Source organism: Sphaeramia orbicularis, chromosome 12, assembly GCF_902148855.1.
Source record: "Sphaeramia orbicularis chromosome 12, fSphaOr1.1, whole genome shotgun sequence".
Lineage (NCBI taxonomy): Eukaryota > Metazoa > Chordata > Actinopteri > Kurtiformes > Apogonidae > Sphaeramia > Sphaeramia orbicularis.
In genome coordinates this window covers 80801080-80818297 of record NC_043968.1, presented here as the reverse complement: position 1 = coordinate 80818297, position 17218 = coordinate 80801080, and the positions used below count along the sequence as shown (strand labels likewise).

The following is a 17218-nucleotide window of genomic DNA, read 5'->3' as shown; positions in this document are numbered from 1 at the left end:
TGACACGATAAAATGGGGAACTTCATATAAAAATTCACACCCCTTTATTGAATGTTTAAAGCTGCGGTTTACTTTCGTCACCAATTTATCATCAGATCTGTAAAACCCAAGTCATAGCCTAAGTATCACAAATCTGTAAGTCTTTCCGTGATTACACACCTGAATCTCTTCCCTCACGGTGAATAATTTCGAAGTGTACTCAACCATAAACAATCCATTTGTTTACAAACAGAGCCAGTAGGTCACTCGGGCATTTTTGGAAATTTGTCGCAGCTTGCACTGTGGGAAGTGGAGCTCCACGCAGCTGAAGTAGCAAGAGACAATGAAGCCGTTTCCGTGTTTGTTGCCGCTGCGGCCATAACCGTATTCTGGTTGATCCCCTTCTTCTGCTTTGATTTGAGTCAACAATTAGCACCTTTACTAGTTAGCAGGGTTTTTTACCTGCTATTATAAGACTAAGGCCCTGTCCATACGAAGACGTTTTGGGTCATATCTGTCAAAGTTTTGTTTCGGATAGGCCTTTCGTTCACACGAAACCAGCATTTTCAGTCACTGAAACCACAACTTTTTAAAGCGGTTCCCAGAGTGGATAAATTTGAAAATCCCAGTTACACATCTTTGTCTGTATGACCAAACTGCATCTTTTCTAAAATGATAATGTCGTAGCCCCACCTCTAACCTGTTACCCTGGAAGCAAGACGCCACTTCACAACAACAACAATAACAATGGTGGACTACAGAGCTCGTGCTACAACAGCTGTTGAGTTTATTGGAAGTTTTGAATCCAAATCTTCAGCTACTGTTTAATTACAATGAGCATCAAACGACCATAGCTAACAATATTCACTACATGCGTTTGGATCTACTGCAGAGAAGGGCAACCAGGAGGCAATATTAGATCAGACCTGGTAGAACTAAGTAAGCTTTATGCACATGCTCCACATCTTCTGTTTTTGGTTTTTGTGAGAGCATTACAACACCACATACAGGCCTGGCATTTGTACTACATCTTTTTCAGTTGTTTTCATTGGTTTCGTGTGGATACAGATACTTCCTGAAACGACTCGGTGTTTAAAACGACAAACAAAAAGATCGGATAGGAAAAGTTGTGGTTTCGTGTGGATATGGGCGAAAGTGCAACATCCACAACTTTTCGGGCAAGTCAAAGTACAATTTGGAGAGAGTCCAATCCAGTTTTAGTTGGTCTTCAGTGGACCCAAGGCCTCTGAAAACCACTGGAAAACCCTACTCTTTGGGCACATTGTTGTTTTTTTGGATGATCTGTACCTGTCATTGAGCCTGTTTACATGACCGTAAAAGTCCGATAACTCTGAGTAATACAGGGTGTCCCATAAGTCTCCATACATAGGAGACATAATACATTCCATACATATATGGTTCTAACACGTATTTCTTTATATTTCAGATAACCCAAAGAATGCTTCAGCAGTGGAGGACACGCATGAAATGTGTTCCTGACAAAATGGCAGTCATATAGAGCATATTATAAATAAAAATGGTTTATGTCAAGAAACGTTTATTTTCCTATGTATGGAGACTTATGGGACACCCTGTAGAATAATTGTAATAATCATCTGACGTATTTACATGCACTTAAGAAATGCGATAATCGAAAAACCCTGGTTTAGACATTTCAGTGCATTATCGGATTTCTTTCAGCGTACGTACATACGTAGTGATGATAGACTTAAACTTCCTGTTGTCTTCCGCTCATGTTTGACTGCGTAACCTCTGTCCGATTTTATTGTTTTACACATGCGCAGACGTAAAAGAATGAAGTAAATCAGATTAACCTGTATGCATGCAGGAAGACGTCGAAGTATTGGGGAGAAATCCAGGTGTGTTAATCTGATTTCTCATAGTCAGATTACTGCTGTTGTTGGATAAAACAGATCAGATTATACTGTTTAGATCAGGGATGTCAAACTCATTTCCTTTCAGGGGCCACATTCAGCCCAATATGATTTCCAGTGGGCTGAATGAGTCAAGTAATAACATAAAAACCTATAAATAATGACAACTATAAATTTTTGTCTTTGTTTTAGTGGAAAAAACCCCATTAAATTATGAAAGTACTTACCTTTATAAACTATTCAAACAAAAAAAGATGTGAATAACCAGGAAAAAATAAATTTCTGAAGAAAAGTAAGTGCAATTTTAACAATAGTATGCCTCAACTTATCATTTCTACATGTGCATTATGGATCAGATCTACAAAGACACGAAACACTGAGTAACCGAAAGAAAATAGTTCAAATTTTGCTGAATTTTCTTTAGACATTTCAGTTTGTTCATATTTGTTCAGGTTATTCACATTTTGTTACAGGATAGTTTGTAAATGTAAATATTTTCATAATTTAATGTTATTTTTTGCACTAAAAAGACAAAAATTTGAAGTTGTCAGTATTTATAGGCATCTTGTAATATTGTTTCACATCAAAGAGAGAAGAAAATCGGCAGTCATTCTTTTTTGTCAGTTATTCTTCTGTTATTATTTTACTGTAGATCATATTGGTCTATATGTGGAACCTGAACTAAAATGAGTTCCACAGCCTTGACTGTGGAATTTTTGGCACTTTGCAAATTCATCCCACGGGCCGGATTGGACCCTTGGCATTAGGCCCCCGGGCTGCATGTTTGGCACCTGTGGTTTAGATGGTCACTTAAGGGTCAAAACACAGCCATGTCCTGTCAGAGAGCGAATTTTAATTGATTGCCATTTCAACATTTATTTCACTATAAAGGAGCTCCTTGTTTTGGATAATCCCTTATGGTCCAACTAAAGCAAAAATTAATTCAAAAGTAACAAGTGTTCAGAGAACGCAAACCTGCCAAGCACCCCAACGATGTGCATGTGTGGATCGACTATTTCTTTTTAAATTAAACAGTTTCAAGGTTGTTCCATACAGCAGAAAAAGTTGAAGCTTGGTACCAGTCATGTGTATGTCCAATTATTTTCAATTCCAATCAATATTTGTTGAGTTATAATGAAAAATGTGTGGTAAATGGGATTTTCAATGTTAAATTGAACTGTCCACAGAGTCCACATTCCACAGTGGATGTGGACAATTTTGTGCCAGATACAAGATATTGTTCTAAGCTACAGTTGGATCAAATTGGAGGCTAATCGGAGTCATTTTGAATTTTTTGAATTCTCGAAAATTGCTCAATGATGAGAGAGGAAAATATGAGATTTTGTGACCTTGCTGTGACCTTGAACTTTGGCCTACTTGGCCCAGACTTTAATGGGTTGGTCCCAAGTCCTAGGCCTATCTGTGGGGAAGATTTGGTAAAGATGGTTGGAGTAGTTTTCCCGTAAAGTTGCTAACAAAGAAACAAATACACAAAGCAAAGTGATCATAATACCTCCTGGCGGAGGTAAAAATGTGGGTCATTTAGCAACACTAATCTGTCAAATTGTATCTAAAATGTCCAGTCAGAGAGATTTTGAATACCGTGTTTTGACCCTAAAATAATCTAATAACTCCAGAAATCGGATAATTATCGGAGTATTGGCATGCATGTAAACAGACTCATTATCAGGAATGTCAGTTCGGGGCTTGTCTGTTTTATATTATTATCAGCCCTGTACGTTTCTTGTTTATTAAGTCTAAATGCCGTAATAATGGATATTCAAAGCTATTTATGGCTTAAATGATACAGTGGCATAAAACAAACTGAAAAAGCCTGGTAATTATTCCCATGATAATTAATCAGTAACTGAAATGTCTTGGTGTCAACCCTAAGTATTAGTATTCCTATTTATTCCACCTCTGTAATTTCAGTCCTTCAGGAGATAAATCTGGCTCCAGAATGTCCTCGACCTCAGTGAGTCACTGTGGTGTTTTGTCCCCGTTGAACGTTTTCGATCCGTTGTAGATCAGTGTTAAACACGGCGGCTCAGACGGGTGCCGCGTCTGCCGTGGTATTGAGGTCTTTGGGCTTTTAAAGAAGTGGAGTGGCGCTACAGATGGAACTGACTGAGCATGCTCTGTGGAGACCCCTCTGAAGAGGAGGACCGACAGAGGGAGCCACCGGGTCACATGACCGGTGAGGTGAACGTGCATGCGGGGGAAAGAAAAGGAAAAGAGGAACAATCTGTTCGACAATTCTGGCTTCTCTCTCTCTCTCTCTCTTCCCACTCTACCTCCCCCTCTCTCTTTCTCTCTCACTTTCACACACTGTCACACTCGCCTTCTTCCTCTTCTCTTCTTCTTCTTCTTTCTCAATGGAGGAGACCAGGAGAAGAAAGCAGGTATGATGCTTCCTGAGCCACACAAGGGGAAAAAAAACATGTTAGCTTTAGACTCTTCACCCTTGATTGGATTTGAATGGTTTAAAGGAGATGCACAGCTCCTTTCAGCCCTTTTCTATTAAACTTACCATCAGTTGGTGTCTTGTTGAGCTGCTTTCTCAGTGTGACAGACGTGTTCCCCGCTGCCCGACTGCTGTTGCTTTCCTGGCTTTTTCAAGGAGCTCTATCTCTATGTGGAGGTCTTTCTGGCAGCTCTGTAGCAAACAGATTTGTGGCGTGTTGATCCTGATGTTGGAGATTTAGCTCAGCAGCTGCATTTTCAGCACAGGAAATCTGATGTTATTTTCCAAAAACCAGGAGACCAGGAGTCCAAAAAAAACCCTCCCTACCAGTCCAGACTCCAGGCTTCCTTTTCCTTTTGGATCCGTCCTCCTCTTCTGTTCTGTCTCAGTGAATTCCTCATGGTCAGTGTTTAATGAGCTCCCGGGGGGGGATGCTTTTTGGCTCTATGTGCATCAAGGGCTGTGATGATCAGAAATGTACTGGAGTATGAGGCAGCGGTGACTGATCACCAGCCACTAAACATGTGCTTCAGTCTGCGATGTTCAGCAGCAGCAGCAGGATCAGGTCTGAGCAGGGGTGGATGGTTTTTATGTGGAAGGGGATACCGAATCAAGCCTGTACAAGGGGATCATTCACTTTTCATTTCATTTCTTTAACTGCTTTACATTTGGCTGTAATTTCTTGCTTCCATTACTGTTCATTTCTTGGTGTAACGGTTTGACTTCTTTTTTTTTTTTTTTTAATTTGGAAAATGCCAACCTGGGATGTAACGACATGAAAATTTCATATCACGGTTATCATTATTATTGTGGTATTACTGAAATTGTGCTCAAAATGTTCAAAAAGTACTTATACCACACTGAAATAATTTAACCGAGTTGTATGTTGAAAAAAAAAAAAAAAACAACAAAAAATAAAATAATTGGCACAATGCACTTTCTCTTGGCAGAAACATTCAAGTATTAACCTTAAGGGCTCTGAGCCTGTTTTAGCCGTTTTTCAGTCCTTTTGATTTGCCTTCATATACTATATAAAGAAATGTTTACTATACCTGTTTGGTATCTTTTTTTTTCAGCACAACTTCATTTATATCAACTGCCTGTTATTTTTTTCACTTTATCCTACTATAAAAACATAAAAGGACAAAAAACACACAAAAAAAATCTAAAATCCAGTTTGAAAAATGTATATAATTTATTAAATAAATAACACAAAGATGCTTAGCAAACCTTTTCAAAGACTTTAAAAGTGAATATTGGTTCCAAATATTAAGTATATACAATTAAAATTGTAATAAATTAAAACTATACTCAAATATTTGACATAAAAGCAGATCTTTACGTAGGTGTTTTTCCGGAAAAGTACGGTAATCAAACATGGTTATCATGATAATTAGAATTTAAACGGTAATACTAACTGTTGGCAATTTTACCGCGGTTATTATTATACTGGTAATCGTTACATCCCTAATGCCAACAACATTTTCTTCCAAACCTGAAGGTCCACAATTTGCGCCTGCAGTAACTAAAAGGAAATAAAAAAATCTTGATATTTTGGGTGGATGTACAGAGAGATTATGTTGAACATTTTAGCATCTTTTGTTCAGATTTTTATCATGCGACTCAATAAATAATTTTGGTTAAACAAGCATGCATTTCATTTTCGATTTCTACTCTTTTAATAACAACAATGTTAACAATATTGTTCATTTTTTTCCACATAATTGATTCATGAAAATGTGAAAAACTCAATGATTAACAGATATTTAAGTACATGGGAATTACTGATGTCAACAATACATGCAACTTGACTAAAAGACTTCTGCTGCTTGTAATCAGGCATTTTTTAAAAGACTTTTATTCAATAGTTGCTTTCTCCTGTGGGGTACAGTGTAGTTTGACTTCTCAGGCTTCTAGAATTATGGGCATGTAAACTGAGAACGTAAAACAACACTAAATGTTACAGTCCCCGAACATTACACTTCAATTTATTGCATTAAAATCCAATATGATTGTAAGTGAAGCTGAATTAGACAATCTGTACCTATGAAACCTTCACAGTTTTGGTTATTTTTGTGCCTTTAGCCTCTTAGATGCTGCTTTTGTTTGTTTTATGTGTGTAAATTGAGTATCTTGTGTGACTTGTTTTCATTGGGAGATGTGATGCTAAGATGTAAATAATATACACTGTATGGACAAAAGTATATGGACATGTTGAATTCAGGTGTTTCTTTTATAACAGGGGTCTGGGATACAAAACAATAATGACAAATGTTATAGTTAGGGATGTAACGATTGCCGGTATAATGATAAACCGTGGTAAAATTACCAATGGTTAGTTTAAATTCTAATTATCATGATAACCGTGTTTGATTACCGCACTTTTCCGGAGAAAACACCTATGTAAAGATCTGCTTTTATGTCAAATATTTGAGTATAGTTTTAATTTATTACTATTTTGATTTCTATACCTAATATTTGGTATCAATATTCACTTTAAAGTCTTTGAAAAGGTTCGTTAAGCATCTTTGTGTTATTTATGCAATAAATTATATACATTTTTCAAATAGGATTTTAGATTTTTTGTGTGTTTTTTGTCCTTTTGTGTTGATATAGTAGGTTAAAGTGAAAAAATAATAGGCAGATGAAACATGAAGTTGTACTGAAAAAAAAAAGATACCAAACATGGGTATAGTAAACATTTGTTTATATAGTATATAAAGACAAAATCAAAAGTACTGAAAAAATGGACTAAATAGGCTCAGAGCCCTAAAGGTTAATACTTGAATGTGTCTGCCAAGAGGAAGTGCATTGTGCCAATTATTTTATTTGGCTTTTTGTTGTGTTTTTTTTTTTTTCAAAATACAACTTGGTTAAATTATTTCAGTGTGTGGATTAGCACTTTTTGAACATTTTGAGCACAATTTCAACAATACCGTGATAATAATGATAACTGTGATAATTTTTGTCATAATAGCCGTGATATGAAATTTTCATATCGTTACATCCCTAGTCATAGTATAGTTTTATCTTGGGATAAATATCATTGCATTGGTTAGTTTGGTTTAAATTGTTGTCTTTGCTTCCAAAATGCCTCAGATGGTTTTCATTTAATTTCTCTCAACATTTATTATTATTATTATTGTTATTATTATTATTTATATCCATGACTATGATTTTAGATGTTCTACCTCTAAATTTCTAAAAAATATTTTTCATACTCTGACTGTAAATAATAATTTTCTACCACAACTAACCATTATTTTCTTCACATCTCAATAAGGAAGAAAAATCCCCCATTAAACTTTAAGGAAATATTGATATTTTATCTCAAATCAGCATGAACATGACATTCACAACTGTAGGCATGATGTCTGTCAATATTTTGTCCATATAGTTTTAAAGAGGTAGAACATTTTAAATCATAGTCATGGATTTAAAAAAACAAAATCAATGTTGTGAGAAATTAAGTAAAAACCATCTCTGAGGCATTTTGGAAGCAAAGGTAGCAATGTCAACCAAACTAACCAATGTAATGATATTTATGCCAATATAAAACTATATTATGACATTATTGTTTTATATCCCAGACGTGTCCACATAGTGTATCAAATAAAGGATGTACGATCAAGAACCACCTTCCCTTTGTTGTCTTCGGTTGTGTAAAGTGCGGTTTCTTCTCATCGGGCTGCGGGTTGTACGGGGTGTCTGTACTTGTTTAGGTAGCTCTGACTTGTTTCAGGCTCCTGCCGTAGATCTAAAGATAGGTCAGTGCTAATGTCAGCTCAGACATCAGGTTCACATCATGTAGAGGCCTCAGTGAATAACCAGGACTAGGAATTCCTGAATGGGCAGCACAAGACAAACAACTATTTATGTCATTTGTGGATATTGTTTTGCGTCCTCAAAGATCTGGAATTAACTGCCCTGGACGATCTGAGCTGCAGCCTTCTGTGTGCAGCCATATATGTGTGTTTTTCAAGGCTCCACAGCTTTGGCTTTGACATTTGGAGCTCCTTTCAGCAGCTCCCATTTCCCCATCCATAAGCCTCCAGACCCCCTACGTTCTCCATCTAGTGGAAAACTGCTGCAATGGCCACGCTGTGTCAGTAAACAATCCGGTTGCGAAATGGCGGAGATCTGCAGACAGCCTTCTGTGCCTCCCTCCACCCCCCTCCCTCTCCTTTCTGTCTCCAGTGCTGTTATTCCACTTTCCACCACTAGGGGGAGGGAAGAGGCCAATGTCTTTATGTGTCTGGGCTTTCCTCAATCCATGAAAAAAAGGAACTGAAGGGACTGTTCTTTCTCCACCCTCACATGTGCTCTAAAGGCTCCTTGGCAGGACATTCCCAGACTAGATGTTGGTTGGGAATCACCTCAGCTTTTAGCGCCTCACACACCGGCTCCTGGTCTGACCTTGCTGCTGTTTGACAAAAGGTGAATGTTTGTCTTCGGATCAGGAGCATGGGTTTGGAGAAAGACCGGTCGGGTGAATCTTGTCCTAGAGGCTCATATTGATGGTCGTCTGTTAAATGTGTTATTTCTAAAGGCCCTTGGATCAGTTTAAGCCTCTGCCTTCTGCAGCTGTGTTGATCAAGTTACTTCAGACAGAAACTGTTTCCTTTTTGTGTCTTTTTTGGACTTTTCAGATCCGTCACCTGCTGTTTGTCCTCATTAGATTTGATTCCCTGCCTCGGTTGGTTCATGTATCTGTAATTCTGACGTTATTTCCATACATACATCCAGCATCCCCAACCATGTCCTGACAGTGAACACTTATTAATCAGCTGATGAAATGTGCATAGACAGGCCTGAATATTGTTGTCTTCATGTTAAATGTTTGTCTTTTGACTTATTTTTGCAAGTAGATCTGCTGAGATGCAGGGAAGTTGTTCTGACTATAAAACATCATCACCTCGGAGTTCATGTTAAATGTGCTGAACTGTCCTCATGGTCCAGTGACTGATGTGGGACAACGACTACCATCGAAATACTAATCAGCAGTAGGGGTACCCATTGTTTTTCTGTCCTTTCCTGGGGGTCTTTTGCTGCTCTCTTTGGGCTGGTTTTTCCCTGAACCAGCAGAGTCTGCTCTGAACGAAGAGGCAGTTTTGCATTTCCTGAGGTCGCCCCTCCTGTGAGATGCGACGATGGCAGCAGAGATTTCTTTTGACGTTCTAGCAGGCGTCTTCTCCTCTATTGGTCGGCCCACAATGAGAGCGGACCAGGGTCAGCCCCATTGTCAGGGCCTCTTTCTTTTACAGCCTCACAGGGCTGTAAAAGAAAGAGGCTTTTTTTCCAAGGCTTTAAATGTAGAAAATGATGACACGATTGACCTTGGTTAGTTGCAGAAATACACTATATGGACAAAAGTATGTGGACTCGCTGAATTCAGATGTTACTTTCTAACAGAGATCTGGGATACAAAACAATAATGGCAAATGTTAGAATATAGTTTTATATTGGGATAAATATCATTGCATAGGTTGGTTGGTTTAAATTATCTCTGTTTCCAAATGCCTCAGAGATGGTTTTTACTTCATTTCTCTCAACATTGTTTTTTTTTTTTTCATCCAGGACTATGATTTTAAATGTTGTACCTCTACATTTCTACAATATTTTTGTGCTGACTGTAAACAAGGATTTTGTACTTTAACTAACCGTCGACTTTCTTCTCATCTCACTTAGGAAGAAAAATCTCCAATTTAACTTTAAGGAAATATTGATGTTTTTATATCAAATCCTCATGAACAGGACATCTTACAGCTGTAGACATAATGTGTCCACATACTTTTGTCCCTATAGTTTATAAACAGAGATAACTATTTGGTCCTGTTCAGCTGTGCATATAACAACTGAAAGGGTTCTTTCTATCTGCACTCTCCTCTTTTACTTTGTTTTATTGATATTATTTATGTGTTATTATGTTTTAATTGTAATTGTGTGTTTTAACCTGTCTCTTTTCTATTTTGTAAAGCACTGTGAATTGCCCTGTGTATGAATTGTGCTATACAAATAAATCTGCCTTGCTTTGCTTTGCCATTTAAAGCAAACTAAGCAATGCAATGATATTTATCCCAATATAAAACTATATTCTGACACTGGTCATTATTGTTTTGTATCCCAGACCCCTGTTAGATAAGAAACACCTGAATTCAACGTGTCCACATACTTTTGTCCACATAGTGTACGTTACAGCCCGAAGAGCTCAAAAATAAAAGGAACGTCAGAGGAAAAACATCTGATCTGTGCAGGAGAAACGGTTCTCTTTGTTTTTCATCGAATCATGTGGCCCTGCAGATCTGTCCTCCATCTTCTTTGACGGTTCCTTCAGTTTGAAAGCCAGCACTAGCACTGATATCATCTGCTCAGGTTGTTAATAGGTTCATCATTTGACAAGAAATTGATCTCCTTTGACAACCAGCCAATGCTTTCTCAACAAACTGCAGCTTCTTTAAAGTCATGTCATTCTGGGCCAATGTCAAGATTAATTTACTGGATTATTCACACCATGTTCTGACTGAATAAAACCCAAGGACATTCACTTTAATGGGATGTAAAGGAATTAAAAATCATGTAAGTTGAGCAAACTGGATGAGTTTTGGTCGACAAAGGATGTTTGGTCTAAATATGAGACTGGAATCACTGTTGTTTTAATGAATATACTGCTCTGTTTTGGGTAGCGTGTGTGTTGTTGGAGACTGTGTTTGGGGAAGATTTTGTTTTATCTTTTACCATAAACATCCCACACACTGTTGTTCTTATTTCTTTGCCAATGTCTTATAAATTAGCTTCAGGGGTCAAGCATTTTATAGACTTTATAAATAACTGGAAATATAGTTATGTATAAAATCTATCCTTCATTCCTAGGTTGGTCATTTAACAGGAAATATCTCCAGTGTCAATCAGTCACCTCTTTTCACTTGTTTAGTGATATTTTTAGGTTTATTGCTTACGTTTTAGAATAAATTTAGTAAATTCAGTTTTCAGTTGTCTTGTTTTGACTGAGTAAATCCGAAAGATTCAGTTAAATACGATTTAAAACAAAACAATGAAGAATGGAAGAATCATCCTTAAGACGTTAGGGCTGCGCAATGACAGGAAATGAATCTGCAGTCACAGTTAATCGACTTCTTTCTCAACGTATTTCAGAGCATATTCTTTAGAGTAAGGGTTAGTTGCTTGTTCACATTACTTTACTGAATCATTTAATAAAAAACCCAGAGAATTTCAGTTTTAAATGATGTTTAAAATTTCAAATTAACATCTATAACAAAGTAAGCCAAATATTTCTTGGGTTTTGGCAGTTGGATGTTTTATGCATCACTTTGAGCTCGGTGAGCTTGTGATCAGCCTTTTCTTTATTTCCACACATTTTCTTAAGTAAATAACTGTGTGCAAATGCAGTTATGCTAATGTGTTCGCTTACATGTGTTCTTTGTTTCCTCAGCCCACTGGTCTGGCCAAGGGCAGCGTTGACAAAGGTGCATCTGCAAAAAAAGAGGGATGTGATTCATCGAGCAGCACAGAGGAGAAGTCAGGTATTATAGGTATATACTTTACTGAACACGGAAACCAGGGCTGTCAGACTTATTTTACTGCAGGTTCCACATTCAGCCCAATGTGATCTCAAGTGGACCGGACCTGTAAAATAGTAACAGTGAAAAAAGTCTACAAATTATCTTTTAAAAAATATAAATAACATGAAAAACCTGAAATTTCATAAGGAAAATAAATGCAATTTAATAATATTCTGCCTCAGCCTATCATTTACACATGTGCGTTACAACGTACAGATCACAGTGGATCTACAAATATACAAAACTTTTAATAACTGGCAGAATGTTGGTACTATTGCACTTATTTCTCTTAAAACATTCCATGTTGTGCATATTTGTTCAGGTTATTTGCATTTTTTGTGAAAGGATAGTTTGTAAATGTCAACGTTTCATGTAATTTTACTTTTTTACACTAAAACAAAGAGAAAACATCACTTTTTATACTTGCATTCTTGTTATTTACTTTTATATTTAGTGTTTTTACCTTGTGATATTACTATATTTATAGTCCACTTCTGCACATATTTTTATTGCATGGTCATATTTCATATTTATAATATATGTTTATATTTTACTGTGTTGCATATTGTATGTATTGTGCATCGCTGGCAGAGACCGCCTACAATTTTGTTGCACAACCTGTGTAATTCAAGGTTACTTTATTTGTACCCGTGGGTAGATTTCTTTTGCCGACGAGGTGATTGCTTTTGGCATTACAGCAAGGCATACATTGAACCTGTTCGTCAGGTACTTGATCGAGCTTCCAGACAAGACAAAAAGTGCTCAGTGTTCCACCATTCAACAGTATAGCAGCATGGATAAGTAAAAGAATAAAATAAATAAATAAGATCAAATAAATAAAAAGATGCAATAAAACACAATAAAAACCCAGAGAAGATAAAAACAGTCTGGGATAAAAAACCAGGATAAGAACATAAAATTAAAAAATTTGAAGTCACAATAATAATAATAAATAGAGCAAAGAATAGAATAAATAACTATAAATAATAATGACAATAAAGCGTTTTCTATTCTATTCTATTCTATTCTGTTCTGTTCTGTCTTGTTCTGTTCTATTCTATTCTGTTGTATTCTATGGTATTTGTTGATTTTATTTTATGCTATTGTAGTGGTCTGTTCTATTCTATTCTATTCTATTCTAAATTTGTAGTTGTCATTATTTATAGATTACTATGACAGTATTTTACTGGTCTGGTCCAGTTCAGATCAATTGGTCTGTATGTGGAAGCTGAACTAAAACGACTTTAACATGTGTGATTGTTAATATCTTCAGTGTAATTTCTGTGTTTATTATTAAGGGTCAGATTGGACCCTTCAGCGGGCCAGTTTTGGCCCATGGGCCATATGCTTGACATCTGTGTTTTTTATGATGGTGAGCGTCTTTTTCATTTTCATTGTTTGTTTTGTTTCACAGATGGAGATACAGAGGCAGCAGCCAGACTGACCTCATCCCCTGCAGCCGAGAACATGCTGAACGGCACCGAATGCGATGACGTGCAGCACAACAACCCGGCGGCGGCGGCCAACAGCAAGACGCTACTGCTGGTGAACGAGAACGGCACGTTGGACACGGAGCCGCCGCACGGTTCCGTTACTGGAAGCAATGGATTTATTCTGACTAAGCAGCAGCAGGACGGAGGCTCTGCAGCTGCAGCGCTGTCCCCCCACAGGACTAACTGGCTGCCCACGGGCGCCACAGCAGGGGGGCACACGGACAAACCCGCGCACGCCTCGCCCTCACAGAGTCCAGGCGTACTAAGGACTGACCCCAGTACAGGGACTACGTCGGGACAGGGACCATCAGACACTAAAAACGGCCCAGCCTCCCCCCTGCCCTGAACCTGGTACCCATCACAATACACCGAGCACGCAAGACCATGTCCAGACCTGCTGTCAGCCCGGCACAGAAGGTAACCCCGCCCACAGCCACGCCCACAAGACCATGGTTTTGTTTGAAACAGGGACGTTGAAGTCATTTTAGTTCGGGGCCACATACAGAACAATCTGACCTCAGATGGACTGGACCACTAAAATAATAACATAATAACTTATAGATAATCACAACTCCAATTTTAAATCAGAGATAGATAGATAGATAGATAGATAGATAGATAGATAGATAGATAGATAGATAGATAGATAGATAGATAGATAGATAGATAGATAGTCTCTTACACAAATAACTGCCTTCATTTAAGTCAGAGTATTACACAAAAAAAGAAAAATCAAAATAGAGCCTTACATGGGAACGTTAAAGGTTTAATTCATTACATTCACTTTAATGTGATGTAAAGGAATTAAAAATCATGAAAACATTAAACTGGAACAAGCCTCTAGAAGGTGGAGTGCAAACTGGATAAGTGAAAATATGAATCTTGCACCAATAAGTGCTTTCATTAAAGTGCCCCCCCCCCCCCAAAAAAAAAAAAAAAAAAAAAAATCAAAGAGTCTTGCACAGAAAAGTTGACAGTTTAATTCACTACTGGGGCGGAAGAAAAATGTCTGAAAAAGGAATAAGTCAAATTTACATGTAAACTTGAAGTTGTAAAATTGCCACTTTGTTAGAAGAACAAAAATAAAACACAGATTTGTACAGAATGACTAACTTTCCCCAAACCCACTGGATTCATCCTGTTATTCTTCTAGACCAGGGGTGTGGAACTCAGTTTAGTTCAGGGGGCATGAACAAAAATGACTAAACTGTCATTAAAACATGTCTTCATAATGAAACCTCGCTCAGTGAGTTTATCAGTAAAGAAATAATATTTGTACTGTTGCATTTCCTTAGTGTTAGCTTAGCGCTGCACAGTTTGTCTCTTTGGTTTGTTGTTTTATTAAATTATTCATGACATATGCTGGTCTCAGACTGTTCGACTGGTTTACATGTTTGACCTTTTAACTGCTTGTTGTTTGAGTTGTGTTCTGTTTTCTGAAAATTGGTTTTGTTGGGTTTTAGCTGATGTTCTTCTGCTTACGTGGACATATAGAATGTGTATATTGCTACAAGTATCATGTACCGTTACTGTGGCAACACAGACGTTACCAGGGGCACCTGGGTTTAAGATGTACTGTATGAACTTTGTTAGTGCACAGTATGTAACATCTGCTGTAAATATTGATGTGTATAAACTATATAGACAAAAGTATTGGGACACATCATGTCTACAGCTGTCAGATGTCCTGTTCATGAGGATTTGAGATAAAGCATCAATATTTACTTAAAGTTTAATGGGAGATTTTTTTTCCCCTAAGTGAGATGTTTAAAATTGTTGAAAATTATTATTTAAAGTCAGAGCATGAGAAATATTTTAGAAATTTAGAGGTAGAACATTTAAAATCATAGTCATGGATAAAAAAACAAAAAAAGCAAATTAATGTTGTGAGAATAAAGTAAAAACCATCTCTGAGGCCTTTTGGAAACAAAGATAACAATTTAAACCAAACTAACCAATGCAATGATATTTATCCCACTATAAAACTATATTCTGACGTTAGTCATTATTGTTTTGTATCCCAGACCCCTGTTAGAAAAATAACACCTGAATTCAACATGTCCACATACTTTTGTCCATATAGAGTATAAAGGCAGTCCTTACATCTGGTGTGAAATTAAACTGAAAACATCGACATGTAGTTGGTTAAATGAGTGGATCTGACTCTTACATGAATCGTGTCCCTCACTTGAACGATAAGAACTTAGTTTGGTTTTGTTTTTGTTCTCTACAGCTTCTTAACAGGGAATTAAGAGAAGCGAAAAGTGCCAAATTGGAAAAAATGGAGCCTACGGTTGCGTCGACATGCAGAAATCCCCGCAGCAGCAGCAGCAGTCGTCCTCTCAGAACCAGCTACCTCAGAATCCACCGGAAACGCCAACGTCAGCACAAACGGCTTCATCAACTTCACCAGCACCTCCTGCAGCTCCTTCAGCTCCAGCTTCAGCCAGGCTCCATCTAGGTCAGACCCAACACATCGACAAAATACAAAACGCCTCTTCTTGTTCTTGAGCAGGGATGTTAAACATGCGACCCGTGGTCCTAAACCAGCTCGCCGAAGGTTCCAGTCCGGCCCAGGGATGCATTTTCAAAGTGCAAAAATGACACAGAAGATATTAAGAATCAATGGAGTTGTACCCATTTTAGTTCAGATTCCACATACAGACCAATATGATTTAAAGTAAATTAATAACACAGTAATCTATAAACTAATACTCCAAATTGTCTTCTTAGTTTAATGTGAAATAAATATTACATTATGCCTATAAATAATGACAACTCCAAATTTTTCTCTTTGCTTTAGTGCAAAAAAACCCATTAAATTATGAAAATATTTACATTAACAAACTAGCCTTAACAATAAAATGTGAATAACCTGAACAAATATAAAAAATCAAGAAGAAATTAAGTGCAATTTTGACAATATTCTACATGTTATTAAATGTTTTGTACCTTTGTAGATCTGATCCATAATGCACATGTACAAATGATAAGTTGAGGCAGAATAATGTTAAAATTGCACTTATTTTTCTTGAGAAATTTCAGTTTTTTCAGGTTATTTACGTTTTTTGTTTGGATTATTAACAGCGTCCAGTGTCCACAGTGTCCATAGACATCCACAGTGTCCATAGACATCTACAGTATCCACAGTGTCCATAGACATCTACAGTGTCCACAGTGTCCATAGACATCCTCAGTGTCCACAGGCTCCACAACGTCGACATCGTCCACAGCATTCACATCATCCACAGCATCCATAGACATCCATAGAATCCACACTGTCCATAGACATCCACAGTGTCCACATTGTCCACAGCATCTACATTGTCCACAGCATCCATAAAACATTCATAGTGTCCATAGACATCCACAGTGTCCACAGACCACAGTGTCCACAGGCTCCACATCATCCACATTGTACACATCCATAGATATCCCCAGCATCCACAGTGTTTATAGACGTCCCAGTGTCCACAGGCTCCACAGCGTCCACATCATCCACAGTGTCCACAGGCTCCACAGCGTCCACAGTGTCCATAGACGTCCCCAGTGTCCACAGACTCCACAGCGTCCACAGGCTCCACAGCGTCCACATCATCCACAGTGTCCACAGACATCCACAGTGTCCACAGGCTCCACAGCGTCCACATCATCCACAGTGTCCACAGGCTCCACAGTGTCCATATCATCCACAGTGTCTACAGTGTTCACAGTGTAAAAAATGAGAAAACTCTGTAGTTGTCATTACTGTAGGTTCTTATTTTCCTGGTTCAGTCCATCTGAGATCATATTGGGCTGAATGTGGAA

General features: G+C 37.7%; 1 protein-coding gene across 1 annotated transcript in view; it reads left to right on the top strand.

The window, feature by feature from the left end:
* Positions 1-15698: 15698 nt before the first annotated feature.
* The window catches only part of LOC115430272 (histone-lysine N-methyltransferase EHMT1), a 180729-nt gene continuing 179209 nt past the window's right edge, over positions 15699-17218 (top strand). The window contains exon 1 of the mRNA XM_030150216.1: positions 15699-15851. Coding sequence (XP_030006076.1) covers positions 15716-15851 — 136 coding nt within the window. The 5' untranslated portion in view covers positions 15699-15715. The remainder of the gene's footprint in view (positions 15852-17218) is intronic.